The sequence below is a fragment of the Bos grunniens genome, chromosome 2 (assembly GCF_055505025.1).
Source record: "Bos grunniens cultivar Pamir isolate PY7600 chromosome 2, Bosgru_T2T1.0, whole genome shotgun sequence".
Classification (NCBI taxonomy): domain Eukaryota; kingdom Metazoa; phylum Chordata; class Mammalia; order Artiodactyla; family Bovidae; genus Bos; species Bos grunniens.
The window spans coordinates 112802655-112824927 of NC_141166.1; the positions used below are offsets into that span (position 1 = coordinate 112802655).

Here is a 22273-nt window from a genome sequence, read left to right on the forward strand (position 1 = left end):
ACTTTACCTTCAACAGCCTCCCAGCTTCTGTTAGTTCAGCCTAAAATGTGGTCTTTAAATGGTTGCTGAAGATGGTTTGCATTTCTGGCAGCTACTATTTTTCTGTTTGTGTTCTACTGAAACTTCCAGGTGTTTTCATCTGAATGTGCTGTCAAACTATATTTCCCACATCACACCCTTGAGCAGTTTTTAAAATGTAAATACACGCCTTTAAGTGCATCCTCACATCTTGTGTGGTTTACTTTTGATCTGTTGTTTGGGCTTACAGCGTAATTTTGAGTCTTGATCATTTATTCTCTGATAACTTTCTTTCCTTGCAAGCTTTATCTTTTTAAAACCAAGAAGCATGGGTGTTTTCATGCAGGTAATTAAGAAAACTGTTGACCAGGACTAGCAGCAGAAGCTTGTGTATAGTAAAGGGTTCCTAGTTGGGGGTGGGGGGTCTGGCCCCATAGGGACTTGTATCAGGCTCTCAAAGTAAATGACTGCAGGTCACACGTGGGAGTGTTTTGCAAAAGAGCGTGAATGGAGAAGAATGACTGTCCTAAAGCTGATCTACTGATGTACTTAAGGCAAATGTCTAGGCTTCAGTCCTTTGACCAGCTGAAATCCAGTGTGTCTCCCTGATGACCTTGGTTTCTGGAATATAGTGACCCTTAATTAAAATTTACCATCTCAACTAGAATACAAACATTTGTCTGGGCAAGTGCTAAATGGGGCAGGATGCTGGGGCATGTGGTGTAAACCGGGACTGTCCCATACTTAACCGGGATGTACCCTCACCTTGACCTTATGTTGTCTTTGCAGGTTACTCCTACCTTTCTACATCTTTTTAAAAATTTTAAATTTAATTTAATTTTTAGGGGGCACTGAGTCTTCCTTGTGCGCAGGCTTGTTGTGGCATGTGGGCTCAGTTGCCCCTTGGCATGTGGGATCTTAGTTCCCCAACCAGGGATTGAACCCATATGCTGTGCTTTGGAAAGCAAATTCTTAACCACTGGACCACCAGGGAAGTTCCTCTACCTTTACTAATAAGGCATCATAAGGACTGTCAAACCACACCCTTCCTGAGAATCCTTTCTCTGCCTCTCTGACTAAAGGCCGTTGCTATAACTTTATGTAGCTTTAATCAGCAATCCTGAGATTCACTGAGCTTCAAAGAGAAGAAAACTTTAGAGGGAAGAAGCTAATATTAATAAAGCACTAATTAAATGTCTGCCATCTACTAGATGCTTTACCCATACACTATCACTTAAACTGCAGGAGAATGCCAAGGTAGACATTGTACCCACTTTCCAAAAAAGGAAGCAGGCATAGACAGGGGATGTCATTTGGGGTCCTGGATTGAAATCTATGCCATTCTGGCTTCTGGGCCGCTATTCTTTGACTCTGTAATACTTGCTCCCCATTAAGTCCCCAAATCTCAAGTTCAGATGAGAAAACTTGAGTCCTGGGAAGGCTGTCTGTCCCTCAGGGTCACAGGACCAGCATGTGGGGTAGAGGTAAGACCAGACCTTGGGCTTATGACTTCTCATCAAGTGCTCTTGTTTTCTTGAAGATGATGGAACTGAAGGCCATGGAGTCTAGACAACGAGGTTCTCTTGGGCATTTCATGTTCTCAGGGCTTTCAGAGCCCATGCCTACTAATGGGAATTGGAATCTTTGCTATACTACTACTTTATTTATTTAATAATTGGTAGATTTGAAAATGGATTAGTCTCATATCTGGAACCCATTTCTTTTTAAAACAGAGACTTTTTAATTTCTAGTCTTCTGTTACCTTTTCTATTAACTGATGTCTGAGATATAATAGCTCAGTTGTCATATCTACATGTTTCTTTAGAATTTTAAGGTGCAGTTTGGGGGTGTGGTCTAAAGTTTTCAAACTTAATTCAAGTGTCAAAATGCCTTCATTTTTTATTTCCTCACTTACTGAGGGTTTCAGTTTCATTTTTATCTTGATTCTCTGTCTTTTCCAGTGTCTAGATTATTTTTCTTTGGACATGAAGCAAAGGAGGTTGAATAATTCAGCCTTGTCTTTTGGTCTTAATGTTGATATGTTTTCCCATTGCTTTTACTCTAATCCTGGCTTTAAAAAGATAAAAAAATCTTTGTTTCCTTATAACCCAACCAATTTTAAGAGTTTTGTGTTCAATTCTTTTTTAAAATATTTATTTTTTTATTGAAGGATAATTGCTTTACATAATTGTGTTGGTTTCTGCCAAACATTAACATGAATCAGTCATAGGTATACATATGTTCTCTCCCTCTTGAACCTCCCTCCCACCTGTGTTCATTTCTTAATAAAACACATTTAAGATATTGTTAAAAGAAAAGTCAGGGAGAGCTGGTCACCCAACTGAACCAGATAAGATGGTTACTAAAATTTTAGCAGCAATTAAATTGATCCAGTTAACAAGCCAATTAACCATGGATGTACTGCAGCAGTGCCAGAGAAGCCTTCCTCACAAAAGTGCTAGAGAAGCAAAATTGAATAAGATAGTGTCAATTGTTAAGAATTTCATGGTCTAGGAGACAGTGAGTGGGGCTTGCCACGTGGTGCAGTGGTAAAGAATCCACCTGCCAATGTAGGAGACACAAGAGATTCAGGTTCAACCCCTGGGTCAGGAAGATCCCCTGGAGTTGGAAATGGCAACCCACTCCAGTATTCTTGCCTGGAAAATTCCATGGACAGAGAAGCCTGTGGGCCATAGTCCATGGGGTCCCAAAGAGTCAGACATGACTGAATGAACACAGGAGAGAGTGAACCAGGAGAGATTTGTTGAATTCAGCCAAGGAAGGAGGAAGTTTCTTACCGGTTGTACTTACATATCCCCACTTCATTCCTTCCCAAAGAAAGGCAATGCCAAAGAATGTTCAAACTACTGCACAATTGCACTAATCTCACACACTAGTAAAGTAATGCTCAACATTCTCCAAGCCAGGCTTCAGCAATATGAACTTCTAGATGTTCAAGCTGGTTTTAGAAAAGGCAGAGGAACCAGAGGTCAAATTGCCAACATCCGCTGGATCATCAAAAAAGCAAGAGTTCCAGAAAAACATCTATTTTTGCTTTATTGACTGTGCCAAAGCCTTTGACTGTGTGGATCACAATAAACTGTGGAAAATTCTGAAAGAGATGGAAATACCAGACTACCTGACCTGCCTCTTGAGAAACCTGTATGCAGGTCAGGAAGCAACATGGAACAACAGACTGGTTCCAAATAGGAAAAGGAGTACGTCAAGGCTGTATATTGTCACCCTGCTTATTTAACTTCTATGCAGAGTACATCATGAGAAACGCTGGACTGGAAGAAGCACAAGCTGGAATCAAGATTGCCGGGAGAAATACCAATAATTTCAGATACGCAGATGATACAACCCTTATGGCAGAAAGTGAAGAGGAACTAAAGAGCCTCTTGATGAAAGTGAAAGAGGAGAGTGAAGAAGTTGGCTTAAAGCTCAGCTTCAGAAAACAAAGATTATGGCATCCAGTCCTATCACTTCATGGCAAATAGATGGGGAAACAGTGGGAGCAGTGGCTGACTTTATTTTGGGGGGCTCCAGAATCACTGCAGATGGTGATTGCAGCCATGAAATTAAAAGACGCTTACTTCTTGGAAGGAAAGTTATGACCAACCTAGACAGCATATTCAAAAGCAGAGACATTACTTTGTCAACAAAGGTCCGTCTAGTCAAGGGTATGGTTTTTCCAGTGGTCATGTATTGATGTGAGAGTTGGAATATAAAGAAAGCTGAGCACCGAAAAATTGATGCTTTTGAACTGTGGTGCTGGAGAAGACTCTTGGACTGCAAGGAGATGCAACCAGTCCATCCTAAAGGAGATCAGTCCTGGGTGTTCATTGGAAGGACTGATGTTGAAGCTGAAACTCCAATACTTTGGCCACCTGACGTGAAGAGCTGACTCATCTGAAAAGACCCTGATGCTGGGAAAGATTGAGGGCAGGAGGAGAAGGGGATGACAGAGGATGAGATGGTTGGATGGCATCACCGACTCAATGGACATGGGTTTTGGTAGACTCCGGGAGTTGGTAATGGACAGGGAGGCCTGGCATGCAGCAGTTCATGGGATCACAAAGAGTTGGACACGACTGAGCGACTAAACTGAACTTCATTCCTAAGGAATAGGAAGAGAGTGGGTAAACTTCCTGCCTGCCAAAAATGAGAAAGAGTGTGATAAGTGGAAGTAGGCATGTTATTCTTCAGGGTGGAGGAGATTTTCATTTTTTGGTTCTAAATTCAGAGAAGGACTTGAGATGTGGATTCTTCTACAAGATGAATTTCTAATATGAAGAATACTCACTAAGGGGATGGTTTCCTTAATAGTTTTGTAAAAGATAACAAAAATACTTTCACTGGGTGAGTATCTTATACTAAAGTTCAATGAGAGTGGAGTGTATTACATTAAAGAGTGATTTAGGGAAACAGCTTTGGCTGGGGGAAAGCTCATGTGGTCTCAGCACTCCTCACTGGTGATGGAATTTAATGCATCAGCAGAATTAAACCCTTTTCCTCTAGACACATGATGGATGAGGTTCACATGCACAGGTCATCCCTGTGGAAATGCCTAGATTTTAATGCAAGCAAAACAATTTTTTGTTTGTTTGTTTTTGAAGTTGGAGTAGTTTCTACTGGCCTGAACCTGTCATTGTTCATCAGTAATAGTTGCTGTGATGAGATGAGACAAGGTGTCCAGAGCTCTGGGAATCTCAGCTCATAGTTTGTCTGCCCCCTCCTGATTCTAAGGCCAGCTCCACTTCCCTCCTATTCTCAGTCCCAGCTGGAGAATGACTGTCAAAATGCACACGCACACACCACACAGAGTTGACAGTTTAAGGAAACAAACAATAAAGTCTTGCTGACCGGCCTCTCTCGCCTTCCTGCGGCATGGCCTTACACACACACACACTGAGTTTGCAGAGCACATCCGAACCTTAAATGTGTGGCCCAGAGCCTAGCATTCGTCCTCAGTCTGATGCACAGTGACTTGTTTTAGTTTCTAAAAGGCTCCAAGATCTGATTTGAATGGTAGCCAGACCTGGGGCTTAGAGCTCTCGGCTGAGTTCCTGCTTACACTGCACCCGACTCCTAACCCCACAAAATAAAAAACTACCTTGTTCAGCCCTTATGGCTGTCGGATTGCAGCAGTTTTGGGGTGTGGTTTCCCTCTAAGAGCATCCATTTGAAAGGCTGGTACCGTGGTGATAGGGCTGATTCCTCTGTCTGTGGACCAGTGTCTACTCTCCACTTCAAAAGGCTTCATCAGGGCTTATTGGTAAAAATGAGAATGGCCCTTCCAAGTCATCACCTTGCCCATGGATACTGTGTGGCTTGCCTGTGCTACATACTAGGGAAGCAGAGTTAAACGAGATAAAGCATGTGTGTGTGCATGCTGCTAAGTCGTGCCCGACTTTGTGCAACCCCATGGACTGTAGCCCGCCGGGCTCCTCTGTCCTTGGAATTCTCCAGGCAAGAATACTGGAGTGGGACCTGTTCCCTTCTACAGGGGGTCTTCTGGACCCAAGGATTGAACCTGCATCTTTTGTGTTTCCTGTACTGGCAGAGGATTCTTGACCACTGTGCACCTTGGAAGCCAAGATAAAGCACAGGCTGGTGGAAGTAATCTTTTTAGTTTAGGATTGTCTGACTTAGCACTCATATCAACTATGTTATTTCTTTACTGGTCTCTCACCATTCTCTCTCCCCTACTTCATGGGTACCTCTCTGCTTCAACCAGTAATCTCAAGAAAGAGTTGTTTTAGCTTAAAGCTAGGACACCTGTGGAGGTGATGGTATTCCAGTTGAGCTATTTCAAATCCTGAAAGATGATGCTGTGAAAGTATTGCAGTCAATATGCCAGCAAATTTGGAAAACTCAGCAGTGGCCACAGGACTGGAAAAGGTCAGTTTTCATTCCAATCCCAAAGAAAGGCAATGCCAAAGAATGCTCAAACTACTGCACAATTGCACTCAGCTCACACACTAGTAAAGTAATGCTCAAAATTCTCCAAGCCAGGCTTCAGCAATACATGAACCGTGAACTTCCTGATGTTCAAGCTGGTTTTAGAAAAAGCAGAAGAACCAGAGATCAAATTGCCAACATCCGCTGGATCATGGAAAAACCAAGAGAGTTCCAGAAAAACATCTATTTCTGCTTTATTGACTATGCCAAAGCCTTTGACTGTGTGGATCACAATAAACTGTGGAAAATTCTGAAAGAGATGGAAATACCAGACCACCTGACCTGCCTCTTGAGAAACCTGTATGCAGGTCAGGAAGCAACAGTTAGAACTGGACATGGAACAACAGACTGGTTCCATATAGGAAAAGGAGTTCATCAAGGCTGTATATTGTCACCCTGTTTATTTAACTTCTACACAGAGTACATCATGAGAAACGCTGGACTGGAAGAAACACAAGCTGGAATCAAGATTGCCGGGAGAAATATCGATAACCTCAGATATGCAGATGACACCACCCTTATGGCAGAAAGTGAAGAGGAACTCAAAAGCCTCTTGATGAAAGTGAAAGTGGAGAGTGAAAAAGTTGGCTTAAAGCTCAACATTCAGAAAACAAAGATCATGGCATTCGGTCCCATCACTTCATGGGAAATAGTTGGGGAAACAGTGGAAAGTGTCAGACTTTATTTTTCTGGGCTCCAAAATCACTGCAGATGGTGACTGCAGCCATGAAATTGAAAGATGTTTACTCCTTGGAAGGAAAATTACGACCAACCTAGATAGCATATTCAAAAGCAGAGACATTTGCCAACAAGGTCCGTCTAGTCAAGGCTATGGTTTTTCCTGTGGTCATGTATGGATGTGAGAGTTGGACTGTGAAGGAGGCTGAGCGCCGAAAAATTGATGCTTTTGAACTGTGGTGTTGAAGACTCTTGAGAGTCCCTTGGACTGCAAGGAGATCCCAACTGGTCCATTCTGAAAGAGATCAGCCCTGGGATTTCTTTGGAGGGAATGATGCTGAAGCTGAAACTCCAGTACTTGGGCCACCTCATGTGAAGAGTTGACTCATTGGAAAAGACTCTGATGCTGGGAGGGACTGGGGGCAGGAGGAGAAGGGGACGACAGAGGATGAGATGGCTGGATGGCATCACTGACTCGATGGATGTGGGTCCTGGTGAACTCTGGGAGTTGGTGATGGACAGGGAGGCCTGGCGTGCTTCGATTCATGGGGTCACAAAGAGTCGGACACAATTGAGCGACTGAACTGAGGCCACCTGTTGGGGAAAGGGGAGGCAAGAGGAAGTGAGTCAGGAGGCCCTCCCCTGGGCTGAGAGCTTAAGTGAAACTTCATTGAGACCATAACAGGAAACATAGTAGCTGATAAAGGTTGTTTATGCGGTTAGAGTTTAGAAAACTCTTAATGTGAATTCTGTTTCTGTTAAAGATGTTTAAAGAAAAGCAGTTCCTGCTTTTAAGTATATTCTGTAAGAGCAGGTTGAAAACTTGTTTTCTAGTATAGATAGAAGTACTTTAAGAGTTGTTTTTTTGTTTTTTTTTTTAAGTGTTCTAGTATAGTAGTATTGGATCACAGTGTAGACATGGAAGCATTTTCAGCAGCATCCAGAATTCAACACTAATGTAGAATACTTATCTAGAAACACTTCTGAGGAGTTAAATTGTTCTCTCTTAAGTTTTCTTTACCCTTCACTTTATATTCTTTAAATTCAAAAATAGCAGAAACTTCAAAGTGATAGATGAATAATCAGTATAGTTTACAAAATCATATTTATAGCTTTCACCAGGTCTTTTATAAGCTTTGAAGATTAGTTTCCTGAAAAAAACCTTCTGGCATCACAGAAATCCACTTGAATTCTAAACTCACATAACCAAATTGTTGCAAATTACCATAAGCAACTTTTTAGATTTCTGAATAAACACTTCTATTCAATTGGTATTTGCCAGCTATCAAGTATTTAGAGCTTAAACTTCTCATCAGCTGCTGCTTAAAGCTGTAAGCTGCCTCTGAATGAATCCAGAGTCTAGTTTGTATGTACACATTGTCGTAATAAATGACTGCAAGCCATTTCAGAAAATTTTATTCTTTACGAGCATCTTTAGTTTGTTATCCAAACTCAGGTTTGGCTTCTCATAACCCAAGAATCCAATACTGAGAGACAAGTGTTAGGTAAAAGAAAAGAAAGCTTTATTGAGGAATCTAGCAATCCTGGGGAGAAGGTAAACTCATGTCCCAAAGAACCAACTGCCCAGGTTTTGTTCTGAGATTACTTAGGGAAGAGAGGAAGGGGCTATGTGCTGGGGAAGAGGTAATCTTCTGTTTTCAAAGATGACCATCACAATCCTGTGGTTCCAAGTAACTGTCAGGTTTGAACCATAAAGCTTTGGTCTGCTGAGAGGGCCCCACTGGGTCCTGCTTACTTTTAACCTTAAGGGAAAATTAGAATGGTGTCAGTAATGCAGCTCCATTCCTCTTTTATATTTCATAACATCTTTAAAATATGAGTGAGGAATGTAGGCTAATTGTGCATAAATGGACCGTTTTGTTGCCATTGTTGAATGCTTGATTAAGAGAGGGTGATTGTTCTCAAAAAGATACCAGGTTATATTAATGTAGATATAACAAGATTGGTTGTATCCCTCTGGGTAATTGTTGAAACTTGCTGTTGATTAAATGATGGTTCATTATACAATTTTCTCTACTTTTATTGATTATAAAAATTTATAAAAGGTAAGTTAGCACAGAAGCAATTATTTCATCAAAACATAATTCAGCATTTTCCAGGTTCTGGCAAAAGAGCTCCAAGAAATGCCTCTTGAAGCAATATTCCATTACTAAAGGAAAGGAACTCACACCAAAAAGACACGTCATCCATCTGTAGGCTACATTGACCAAGTGTATCTAGAAGCAGAATTAGTGATCCAAACTCAGGGTTTAATTCTCACCCGAGTTTGTAATGGTCTTGCTTTCCTTTACACCCCATAGGTTCGCGTGACTGTGTTTCCCTCAAAGACTGTAGCTCAACATTCAGGAGTACCTTGGTGGATCATCCTAGTGGCCATTCTTGCTGGGATTTTGATGCTTGGTCTATTAGTATTTTTACTGTGGAAGGTAAGTCATATCTGGGACTTGAGTTTTGTGATATAAACTTTATTTCAGGTTTTCTTTTTAAAGTAAATTAACACTGATAGTACATACATTTTTCATTGCTTCTTTTCCCCAACATTTTATTCTATGAAATGTTTCCAAAATACAGCAAACTCAAGAATTATATAATGAAGATCTGAATACCTATCTAATATTTTGTAAAGGAACACTATTTATATAAGAGGTTTCTTAAGTGTGTAAATTTCAGTGTTTTCACATATAATATAGCATGTTTGGCAGATAATAATTTTTTAAATTTTACCACTATGACCATTTCTTTATTGCTGATCAAATTCTGAATCTAAGCCAAATTGGTTATCACCCTAATCAGAATCTGTATCCCTATTAATTTCAATTTTTGTAAAGAAATGTTCATGGCAGCAATGGGGGCTTGTTACAGTTGCAGCTAGATTAGGAAATAGGAAAGCATGAAATCAATGAATCCCAAAGTGGTCACCATAGCCTATGTCAAGCATAAGGAAGGTCTGTGTTTAATATGATGTACTTCATTATAGTCTGGTCCTGTAAATATAATGTAGTATCTTCCCTCTGCTTTCTACCAGTAAATAGTCGACATTACAAAAAATGCATGAGATGTCACGTACTTTTCTTGGCAAAAGTTATCATCTATAGATCTTGGGTTATTCTCAGGTAGTAATGGAGATTCACAGACTTTTATCAACAGTCCCCAAAAACTCAAAACAAAGTTTGTAATGACTTATTTGGCAACTCAACTTGACATGATGTGAAGAGAGGATATTTATAGTCTCTATCCTTTACTCAGTTCTAAAACATTAGGATAATTACTGTGACATTATGTATGCAGTGTATTACTTTTCTAAAAGGCCGGAAATTTGGGGTTTCCAAACATGTCTGGTCTAGAGGCAAAGGATGATGAAACTCAACTACTAGTCCCTAGGATCAAACTATCTTTATCTTTTCTTTGGATCCAAGTATAATGGACAAGGACTTAAGATAGTCTCACTTTCAAATATTGGGCATCTCTTTTTGCTTTATTTTTCCAAGTAACTTCCTTTTGCCAAGATAATTTTGAGATAGTTTTTGGGCATCCTCCAGTCGTGTGATTGAAGTTTGGTATCTGCTCATGCCAAGACCCATCCTCCCAGGGGAAGTCAGCCAGCCCTACCTGATGTTTACTTTAGACAGTAGGTTTGTCTGAGTGCAGCCAGCTGATATAGGAGATGCTCTGGAAATTATTTGGATATCAAAAGCTGAATGTGAGGTTTGATATTTGAGGATGGCCTTCTATTGCTCTCCAGAAGAGGTCCTATAAGGACAGTCTTTTCCTATATCTCTATATTTAGAGTGACCTAATCTGAGGAGCACAGATTACTATCACTTAAACGTTATGTGATGGCTCAGAATTTGGGAAAGTGAGAGCAATCATTATTTCATGATGGTATGTTCAAATTTATATTGTGATTTACCCCACAAAGGCCTCAAGTAGATGGCACTTATCCCTTCAAATTCACTGAAAAGGACAGGAATATATTCAGTATCTCTTTATTTGGATTTGTGCTAAGTCTTAGAGAATTTATTCTTACACTTTGAATCAGTAATCTACAGATGTCAATCTTGCATAGTTAGACTCCATATCCCCTGCAAGAAGAAAGTGTGTGCTGAGTTGTGTCCAACTTTTTGCAGCCCCGTGGACTATAGCCCATCAGGCTCCCCTGTCTGTGAAATTTCCCAGGCAAGAATGCTAGAGTGGATTACCATTTTCTCCTCCAGGGGATATTCCTGACCCAGGGATCGAACCCCTGTCTCCTGCATTGGCAGGCAGATTCTTTACCACTGAGCTACCTGGGAAGCCCCGCAAGAAGAAACTACCCAAAACTATGATCAGATGTGTAAATATTTTCCCTTTTAGAATGATTTTGGCCCTTAGGATTTTTTACAAATAGAAAAATCAATTTCCTAGTGTCATCCATATAAATATTTGACCAGAGACCCATGGTAATAGAGTTGGGTTAATTGACGTCACTGGGGCTTCCCAGGCGGTGCCATGGTAAAGAATCTGCCTGCCAAGCAGATCCCTGGATCAGGAAGAGTCCCTGGAGAAGGAAATGGCAATCCAGTCCAGTGTTCTCGGCTGGAAAATTCCATGGACCAAGAAGCCTGGTGGGCTATAGTCCATGCAGTCTTTATAAAGAATCAGACAGGACTTAGCAACTGAGTATACAGCACACTTGATGTCACTGTGTCATATGGTATGGGGTCCGTTCCCTTTTGGTTGATCCATAGTGGTCTCTCTGTAAGCAAGCTGTAAGTAGGAAACAGGTTAAACTTTGAGATTTTTCTTTTGTTTAGCTTTTATACACAGAACTGTAACACTGACTAAATACCTTGCTTCCTTGTAGTGTGGTTTCTTCAAGAGAAATAAGAAAGATCACTATGATGCCACATATCACAAGGCTGAGATCCATGCTCAGCCATCTGATAAAGAGAGGCTTACTTCTGATGCGTAGTATTGATCTACTTCTGTAATTGGTAATTGATCAATGTTTTTTAATTGCTAGCTGTGGAACCTGCTATGGTTGTGGTGGCTAACTTTAAAAGCAACAGCTTGCTGTGTGTGTCCCATTAACAGACGTTTTCCAAATGTCCACACTGGCTTGCCTTGCTTGAATTTATTTCATTTATTTCACTTGAAAGCTTAGTGTTGTTTTTTTTTTAAGTGCACAAAGAATCTTTCGTTGCAGGTGAGCTACTTTTTGTTGTTAATAGACATCACCCACAGCAATGAAGAAAACTGCTATCTACGTACACATAGGAGGTGTTAGACCTCTACAGTAGACCAGTTTCCCACGTGTTGTTAATCTAGTATGTAGCTTACCACTTGGAATTTCAAAGATGCATAAGAAATCATCCCAGATTTCTTGTCCATTTTGGAATTTCCCACAGAAGTTTGTGTTGACTGCCTAATTAACCTGTTGCATGTTGGAAACATTGTGTTTCTCTTTAAGAGAGGGCTTTCTCACTGTCATCTTTTTGATTTTCGTGCTATAAAATGATGGGGCAAGGCTTCGGAATGCTTTTATTGTTGCTCAGAAATTGTTTTATGCTGGCTAAGCATGCAACTTCCTTTCCCTGCATATCTACTACAAGTCAAAGACCATTACAACAAACTCTTCACTACTGGCGTGACAGACATTATGGTTGACTTCAGAAGATGATTCTTTGCCAACATGGCCTTCAGTTTACAAAAGTTTAATATAAAAATGCTGTGGACAGTTTATTCAAAATGTTGTAATGGAGTTTGACCTTGTTCCATGTTCCTAGAAATTTTTTTCAGCCCTGGGTCTCAGCTGATTTTAAGTTCATGTTTGGCTTCTCTTATTTGTAACTCCATGGAAACAGGAATTGGCAGCAATTCCTTTTTCCATTTCTGTGGGCACCAGAGGGTAGAATTACCCCTGTAATCCCTTTCCATGGCCCTGTCATGACGAATCCCAGCATTTCCATTTCAGTTTATGTATCACCCCGATTTCTTCTTTGTTTAAATGGGGCAGTAGTCACACTATGTGACAGATAGGTGTTTTGGCTTTTTTGCAGAAAATAGAAAAGACCTTAGAACAAAAATTCTTGTCCCATTTTCCTCACCGATTTAGTGATAAATTTGTGATAAATAGTGATAAATTTGTACATAATTTTATTTTGCCCCATGCCATTTTTATAGCTTAACATCATTCAAAACAAATGTTCTATGCCTATTGATGTCGCATAGTAAACACATTAATCAACTATTCTAAGTATCTTCCTCATCCATCTTTTATCTGCATTTAAAAATTAAAGACATTTTTAAAAAATACATATATATTTTATTTAAAAAATTCAGTCTGACTTAAGAATTTCCAGGTATGTTCCCAATAAAAACCTACTTTGGATAAGATTGAATATGTTTTTACAGATTAATAAAATATATATTCATTAATAATCTAAGTGTAAGTGCTGTATTTTTGCCAAAAAGAAAAGAAATTAGAGGATGCTCTGAAATTCAATCTAGTGATAGTTTCTCAAATTCTTTGTGGTACATGAATGATTTTATTGCAGGACACAGTCACTGCATGATTTATTAATGAAACAGCTTAGTTTGGAAGCTTCATTTGGAAATCCAGGCAGTATAAATTACATCTTAGCTATTAAGAAAGATGTACTGGAGCCTAGAAGGAGAGGAGATTAAATCACCCATTTCAAGTAGTGATTTGTAAAATATTTGTGACCTGATTTCCATTTTGTTAGTGGAAGAGGGGCATGGAATAATCTTTGGTTTATGACCTTGAAAAAAAGTTGTTCTTGAAATTAACATGATGCTCTAATAATCTGAAAGTTAGATCTTTTACATATAATATGGTGATTATAAAAGAATGGAAGCACCGTTTCATAAACTCTTCAACTCTTAGAGGTAACTAACATTGCTATAATAAGACAGAAAGACAAGATGGGAAAAGGGGCTTTTCTTCCAGTTTTACAGCTGTTCTCTTCTGTTTATCCTCACCGGCTATTACTATTTTTGACCTATTAGTTCCTTCTTAAAAGAAAACCATGTCTTTTATTCTTTGTCCCAGTCTAAATTTAGGCATAGCTGAACAGAAAGCTTAGATATTACCATCTAGTGGACTTGCCCTTCTTGGAATTACTTAATTTGTGTCTGTTTCTTTCTCCCCCCGTCTCCAGTGTGGATTCTTTAAACGCTCTAGGTACGATGATAGCGTTCCCCGATACCACGCTGTAAGGATCCGGAAAGAAGAGCGAGAGATCCCAGATGAAAAATATAATGATAACCCTGAAAAAAAACAGTGGATCACAAAGTGGAATGAAAATGAAAGCTACTCCTAGGGAGGCCAGAAAAGCTTCACAGTATCCAAACTGCTTTATTTTTTCCCCAACCCAGACACTCAGATGGATTGAAAAACCTGTTCAATATCTGAATACTGATTTCAGACAGACTGCACAACAGTACGGGCCTACAGTTTTAACTGTGGACACTGTTACGTGGCCCGAGGCTCCTGTTTTGCACAGCCAAATTGAAGGCTGTTGGAATGGATTTTTCTTTAACTGCCTTAATTTAACGTTCCAGGTTGCCTTTGTTTTTGACTTACTTGTGCTGGGGAAGGGCCTGCCCGGTTACTCTTACACGACATCCTTCCAAAGGTGTAGCTGGAAGAAGGCACCGTGACCCCTGCACCAGAGTGACCGTCCCAGCCTTGGCACCACCTCTGCCAGCGTTCTTCTCAAAGGATGGGAGAACATGCCAGTTAACTGTCCTGCATCACAACCCTATGCCATCAGGGTAACTGTGTTCAAACTAAAGTGCTCCCATAAATTAAATGTGCAATAGAAGGTAATGTTGCCATCCTGCCATCTTTTTCCATTTCCTAGACGTGTGAATACCTGCTCACGCCAAATACACACAGGTTTCATTTCCCTTTCACTAAAACACACAGGCATAACAGATTTGAATGCTAGTTATACTTATTTGTATATGGTATTTATTTTTCTTTTTCACAAACCATTTTGTTATTGACTAACAGGCCAAAGATTCTCCAGTTTGCCCTTCAGGTTGGATTAAGCAATCAGAATCAGAACATAAGAGGTCACTGGTTGGACCTCAATTACTGACTGCCTAAAGAACATAGTAAGTCTTTATAGATATAGCAGAGAGTTGTTATACTTTACAGATAAAGTATAAGTTTAAGTTATTAACTCCCTTCATGACAGCACTATCCTCTCCCTCCAAACCCAAAACATTTAAGAAATAGAATTTAACTGTGAGATGTGTAATTCTTAAAGACAGAAGATATTTTTTAGTTTAGCCCTGTGTGATATTTCTGATTTTCCTGCTGTAACCATCAGGAACTCTTGGAAATAATGGGATTGTTTGCTGGACTTGAGTGCAGTCTAGTCACTGCTGAAAATGTTGTATATTCAGGACTTGAAAGAAACAGTGAGTGCCGATGGTGGACCCAAACCCATCCAGTGTAAGACTACTGAATACCTGATACCAAGAGTCTGAACATCGTGGCTTCGAAGTTTTACAATATTATTGGAATCATTTAATCAATGAATCCATGTTCTGTTTTTTGCTTTGTTTCCTCCCCTGTCTGCATCCCCCAAAATAACTACTCTGAAAAGAACTTTAAATTGTTTAATTTTAAAGATGAAGGGGAGGGAGGAGGAAGTTATTATTATATACATTCAATAGAGATTGAATAGCTGGAAAGCTAAATTTTAAAAAATTACTATACTTCAAAATGTTAAGTTACGGGGGTACAGCAACAAACAGGTGCTAATTTGTTTGGCTGTAGTATAAGTAGCATCTCAAAATCTTTTAAAAGAACAAAATACAGCTATATGTGACATTGATGCTTTTGCGTTTTTTTTTTTTTTTTTTTCCCAGAAATCTTATGCCCTTAAGATATTAGTTGTGCTTTGGAATTTTCAAAACAAAAGTAGTTTTACAGATGATATTTTGTTTACAGAAATTTCTCTAAAATAGGTCATAACAATGTTTAAAATCTCAGTTTCTTGCTCAGATAACTTGGAACCCAGTGCGCTGGCTTATAGGTTGCTGAGAAGCTGATATTTTGAAAGTGTTTATAGACCTTTGTTATAAAAATGAATGTCCTAAAAAGGGGGGCGGGGTGCAAGGGTGGTTCACCAACAAAAGAAACAGGAATGTAGTGGTGTTTATAGTTGTTAAAAATGTCATCTCAAGTCAAGTCACTGGTCTGTTTGCATTTGATACATTTGTATACTAACTAGCATTGTAAAATTATTTCATGATTAGAAGATACCTGTGGATATTTGTATAAAAGTGTGAAATAAAAAATTTTTTATGAAAGTGTTTGTGGCTTAGAAACACAGCATTGTACATGTGAAATTATAAATAACCTGACTTGCCTTTCTTTTTATTGCATCAAGCTGAACGATAAAGGTTTTGGTGTTTTTATTTATGGGACACTAAGAATAATCTCAGATCAGCCAAAGATATTAATGCTCCACAGAATGCAATGTAAATGTGATTTTTTTTCCTCTCTTGGCTTTACTGTTTGTTGAGAATATTTTCAAAAGAAAATGATCTGAAAGGTGGTTTGTTCAAGATATCTGCAAATTGGGAGTTGTGTGTAAGCACTGATTGATCTGCTTCAAAGGCTTATTATGCCTCTGAAGGATAGGGTGTCAGCTAGCAGTGACACATGGCTCAAAGGAAAAAGTTCTTACGGCTAAGTTGCTTTCTTCTTAGAACACACTTTCACTGTGACAGCAGTCCACCTGTGACCTGCCTCATTATACTGATTACCAAGCACTGACTAGGCAGAATTGACAGGTCAGAAAATATTTTCTTCATCAGTGGATTTCATTTAAATTTAAGCAACTTTTTGAAACTTCTCTAGCCGGACTGTCACAATTTAATAAATGGAAGGCATGTATATAGTGTGCAGACAATATAGCATGCCCTGGCCTGAATAAATTTTCCATCATAAAATGTCCAGTCTATTAGGGAATAGTTTTCCATTGTACTTGGTATTATACGTTATGTCTTAGCCTTGTTAGTTCTTTGAAGGTCAGACCAGTGATGTTAACCATCTAAAGAAATGAGTGATAGGTACTTTTTAGACAGGCCAGTGGCTGGGACTTTATTAACCACAGTCCTACGGGTATACCCAGTGTAAGTCACTGCAGTGATGTGTAGTCAGTGGTTAGGAGCATCTGTAACTGGTTTGGCTAGGGCTGTGGCATAAATGCCCTTGGCAGAGGTCATGGTAGTGCGTTATGGGACTCCTGGGACTCTGCTTCCTTCTCTTCCTCACAAAAATCAGAGATGCCTCAGAGTGTGATAGTGGTATTCATACAGGGGACCCTTGGACCTGTCTGTGAACACTGACATGTAATTGTTGGTTGCAGATTACTTGCTACAACCTCGCAGCATATCATGCAGAGTTATGGCTTATGCCATGCCCCTGTGGTTGAGAATATTCTAGAATGTGGGGTAGATGTTGGTGGGAAATGCCTTACATTGTCCGGACCAGGAAAGTAAGGATAAGCTCCAGCCTTCTATCCTGGATGAAAACATCTTAGTAAGAAACTTAGCCCTAGTACAATGAGGACATTGTGGGAAAACAGGCTGGGACTGACGGGCTGTTTTGTTTTAAAGGAGAAAAATGGTAAAATGTTGTAGGTGACTGGCTTCCACATAAATAACATTCCCAGAGCTAAGAAAGCAGGAACGTGGAAGGGTTATTTGATGAGCTTGAAGCCGAAGTAAATGATTAAAGGCAGTTCCTCGAGCTCAAAGGATGAGTGGTCCGTCCTTTGGACTTCTGTAGTCTACCCTCTTGCATTGAGCCTCAAGGAGAGAAAATGAACTTCAGGATGATTTCAAGAGTGGCTACTGCAATGAAGCCAGGGGGCATCTGTTCCACCACTCGTTCTGATTGTGATCAAGTGGCAAGTAACTTTTCTTTCTCTTAAAAATAGGTTTTGCCTTCTCTGGCCCAGCTCTCTGAGAGTGCTGTGAGCCAGTGGCTGAGGCCACGTCTGCAGAGGTGTTACCAACAGACCCATTTAGGAGGGAAATGTTACAAAGGGATTCCTGGTTAAATCCTGGACAGGTAGGTGAACTCTAAAACAAGTCAGGGAGAGAAAATGGGTCTAACACAGTTCAAAGTGGACCACAAAGGGAAAAGCTAACCGGGTGACGGTTGATGACTACACTGGAGTGAAGGAAAAGTGTGACTTTCATCAGATCAGATCAGTCGCTCAGTCGTGTCCAACTCTTTGCGACCCCATGAATCGCAGCACGTCAGACCTCCCTGTCCATCACCAACTCCCAGAGTTCACTCAGACTCACGTCCATCAAGTCAGTGATGCCATCCAGCCATCTCATCCTCTGTCGTCCCCTTCTCCTCCTGCCCCCAATCTCTCCCCCTCCTGCCCCCAATCTCTCCCAGCATCAGAGTCTTTTCCAATGAGTCAACTCTTCGCATGAGGTGGCCAAAGTACTGGAGTTTCAGCTTTAGCATCATTCCTTCCAAAGAAATCCCAGGGCTGATCTCTTTCAGAATGGACTGGTTGGATCTCCTTGCAGTCCAAGGGACTCTGAAGAGTCTTCTCCAACACCACAGTTCAAAAGCATCAATTCTTCGGTGCTCAGCCTCCTTCACAGTCCAACTCTCACATCCATACATGACCACAGGAAAAACCATAGCCTTGACTAGACGAACCTTTGTTGGCAAAGTAATGTCTCTGCTTTTGAACATGCTATCTAGGTTGGTCATAACTTTCCTTCCAAGGAGTAAGCGTCTTTTAATTTCATGGCTGCAGTCACCATCTGCAGTGATTTTGGAGCCCAGAAAAATAAAGTCTGACACTGTTTCCTCTGTTTCCCCATTTATTTCCCATGAAGTGGTGGGACCGGATGCCATGATCTTCGTTTTTGAATGTTGAGCTTTAAGCCAACTTTTTCACTCTCCACTTTCACTTTCACCAAGAGGCTTTTGAGTTCCTCTTCACTTTCTGCCATAAGGGTGGTGTCATCTGCATACCTGAGGTTACTGATATTTCTCCCAGCAATCTTGATTCCAGCTTGTGTTTCTTCCAGTCCAGCGTTTCTCATGATGTACTCTGCATAGAAGTTAAATAAACAGGGTGACAATATACAGCCTTGATGAACTCCTTTTCCTATATGGAACCAGTCTGTTGTTCCATGTCCAGTTCTAACTGTTGCTTCCTGACCTGCATACAGGTTTCTCAAGAGGCAGGTCAGGTGGTCTGGTATTCCCATCTCTTTCAGAATTTTCCACAGTTTATTGTGATCCACACAGTCAAAGGCTTTGGCATAGTCAATAAAGCAGAAATAGATGTTTTTCTGGAACTCTCTTGCTTTTTCCATGATCCAGCGGATGTTGGCAATTTGATCTCTGGTTTCTTTGCCTTTTCTAAAACCAGCTTGAACATCAGGAAATTCACGGTTCACATATTGCTGAAACCTGGCTTGGAGAATTTTGAGCATTACTTTACTAGTGTGTGAGATGAGTGCAATTGTGTGGTAGTTTGAGCATTCTTTGGCATTGCCTTTCTTTGGGATTGGAATGAAAACTGACCTTTTCCAGTCCTGTGGCCACTGCTCAGTTTTCCGCATTTGCTGGCATATTGAGTGACTTTCATCGTAGTCAGCAAAGCTTAAATGCCCTGACCCTGGAGTATCTCTTTATCAGGCTGCTTGTGCTGGGGTCATGGAAGTGGGCAGAGACATATCCATGTTAGCAGGGGTCAGATAAAATTTCTCACATGCTATTGACACACTGTCCTTCTAGAACATCTCCAAGAAATCTCAAACTCTAGGAAAAGAGTATGCTTCTTTCCCTATCTCAAAGCCTAGCAGATAAGTATTCAGTTCAACAGTAACCAGCAGATTTAAGTGGGTGTTCTGTCAAGATCTTGTTATATGGAGATAGTTAGATGTGGTTTCATTATTTCCTTCCCAATTGGAAATAAAATTTATAGATATGTTCCCAGGCTCTGGGGACACACATACAAATAAGACACTGGCTCTGCCCTTTTACAGGAAGCTTATCCAAAACAACAGGTGGTACTGACAAACAGGTAATCTACTTTACATAAATGTGCTCAGTCAGTCAGTCATCTGACTCTGCAACTCCACGCACTGTAGCCCACCAGGCTCCTCTGTCATGGGATTTTCCAGGCAACAATACTGGAGTGGGTTGCCATTTCCTTCTCCATTACATAACTAGCAGAATTAAAAATCTTGTGTCAGGGTATCAATGGTTGACACATCAGGTTAGTACCTGGTCCTACATGGGTAGAACTTGCCTCTAGAACCAACCCCATTCCTATAAAGTTGGGAGTAGTCTACTCTCAATCTGGGCTCCCTATTTATTTATTTATTTATTTTTTCACTTAACGCCGCCTCCTCCAGGAGCGGCGCGCCGGCCGTCGGCCCGAGCGGAGCCGCCGCCGAGGAGCCGAGCGGGCTGCCCCGCGCCCACCTCCTGGGCTCCCTATTTAAATTCCTAAAAAACATTAAAAAAAAAAAAAACAAAAAAAACAACAACAACAAAACCCAGTGCCGAGAATTCATGTCAGACTGACTCCATCAGAAACTCTTCAGTGTGGAATCCAGGCATCCGTACTATTTGAGCCTTCCCTGGTGACTCTTAACGTATAGCTAAGGTTGAGAGCTGCTTCTAAAGCACTGGACGGCTTCTTCAATATTTATGGCAAGGGCTCTGCCCTCTGTGTGTAAATGCCTTATTGCTGCGTGTGAGGTTTCCAGTGCACCAGTAACAAGAGCTTGGAAGTTAGAGACATATTTGCCATAAAGTAGGAGGCAATGAATAGGATGTGTAAGAGTGAGGCTGCAGTCAGACTGCCAGGGTGTGAAACAGTTTCCCCTCTTATAACTCCCATGAGTGACTGACATGTCTGTGCCCCAGTTTCTCTATTTGTAAAGTAAGATTGATATTAGTACCAATCTCATGGGTTCTTAAAAGGAATGATGAGAGGATCAGAAAATGTTCACTAAATGTTAGTTTAATAATTACACTTGTTATGTAGAACCATAAAATGTTAAAATAGGAAGGAAACATGGAAATCTAGTTCTACTTTCTCATTTCACAGATGAGGAAATATAGTTTACCTGTTGCTGACCTGTCTCCTCATCTAGGTTTTTCATACCCCTGGGTTTACCTGCTATAGCTACAAGTCTCCAAGTGCGAGTAACCTTCACTAAAAAGTGCTGTGAGCCTAACTCTTACGTTTAAACTGCTCGTCAACATAGGTCATTTTGTACAAGACTGACTTATGTCAAACTGTTTCAAACCCTTAATACAATGACCATAAGGCAGGCTTGGAGCATGCACACAAAGTCCATATGTAGGTATCTTGAAATTGCTATGTACTGACTCATTGACTTTTTTCCCCAGAAATGGAAGAGTGTAAAAAGAGAGGATTCTTTTTTGAACCATTCCTCAGTTCTTCACCCACACGATAGATTCTTTGGTTTCCTGCAGTGGGAAGGCATGTTGTAGTTTTGTTGCTTACGTACCTTTACTGCTGTGCAGAAGAGGAAGTGCTCGTAGGCCCATTCATGCTCAAGTTACATGACGTATATTAGACCAGATTTGTCAGTGCAAGAACAGTTGAAAAACTCCCTTTTCTTCTTTCCACGTGTCACACTGCACTGACCCAAAGACTCTAAAGTCCATAAAAGGGGAACCTTTCCCTAGAAAGATTGGGCGTCTGTTTGATTCCAAGGTGTCATCAAATTGCTGATGGAACTCAAGTTCTAGGGTGCTTACAGCCATAGCCACTTTGTTGTTGCTGCTGCTGCTAAGTCGCTTCAGTCGTGTCCGACTCTGTGTGACCCCACAGACAGCTTCCCACCAGGCTCCCCCGTCCCTGGGATTCTCCAGGCAAGAACACTGGAGTGGGTGGCCATTTCCTTCTCCAATGCATGAAAGTGAAAGTGAAGTCACTCAGTCGTGTCGGACTCTTAGCGACCTCATGAACTGCAGCCTACCAGGCTTCTCCGTCCATGGGATTCTCCAAGCAAGAACACTGGAGTGGGTTGCCATTTCCTTCTCCAGCCACTTTGTTCAGTTCAGTTCAGTTCAGTCGCTCAGTTGTGTCCGACTCTTTGCGACCCCATGAATCGCAGCACGCCAGGCCTCCCTGTCCATCACCAACTCCCAGAGTTCACCCAGGCTCAGTCCATCGAGTCAGTGATGCCATCCAGCCATCTCATCCTCTATCATCCCCTTCTCCTCCTGCCCCCAATCCCTCCCAGCATCAGAGTCTTTTCCAATGAGTCAACTCTTCACATGAGGTGGCCAAAGTACTGGAGTTTCAGCTTTAGCATCATTCCTTCCAAAGAAATCCCAGGGCTGATCTCTTTCAGAATGGACTGGTTGGATCTCCTTGCAGTCCAAGGGACTTTCAAGAGTCTTCTCCAACACCACAGTTCAAAAGCATCAATTCTTCGGTGCTCAGCCTTCTTCACAGTCCAACTCTCACATCCATACATGACCACTGGAAAAACCATAGCCTTGACTAGACGGACCTTTGCTGGCAAAGTGATGTCTCTG

General features: G+C 40.9%; 1 protein-coding gene across 4 annotated transcripts in view; it reads left to right on the forward strand.

Moving 5' to 3' along the window:
- ITGA6 (integrin subunit alpha 6) overlaps window positions 1-16008 on the forward strand; it is an 87898-nt gene extending 71890 nt beyond the window's left edge. For 3 of the 4 annotated variants that reach the window (XM_086358369.1, XM_086358355.1, XM_086358375.1), the window contains exons 24-25: window positions 8982-9107; window positions 13842-16008. In XM_086358369.1, the coding sequence (XP_086214495.1) occupies window positions 8982-9107; window positions 13842-14003 (288 nt within the window). In that variant the 3' untranslated portion in view covers window positions 14004-16008. Of the gene's footprint in view, window positions 1-8981; window positions 9108-11524; window positions 11655-13841 lie in introns of all 4 variants that reach the window. The other variant, XM_086358363.1, reaches the window with a different exon arrangement.
- Window positions 16009-22273: the final 6265 nt, after the last annotated feature.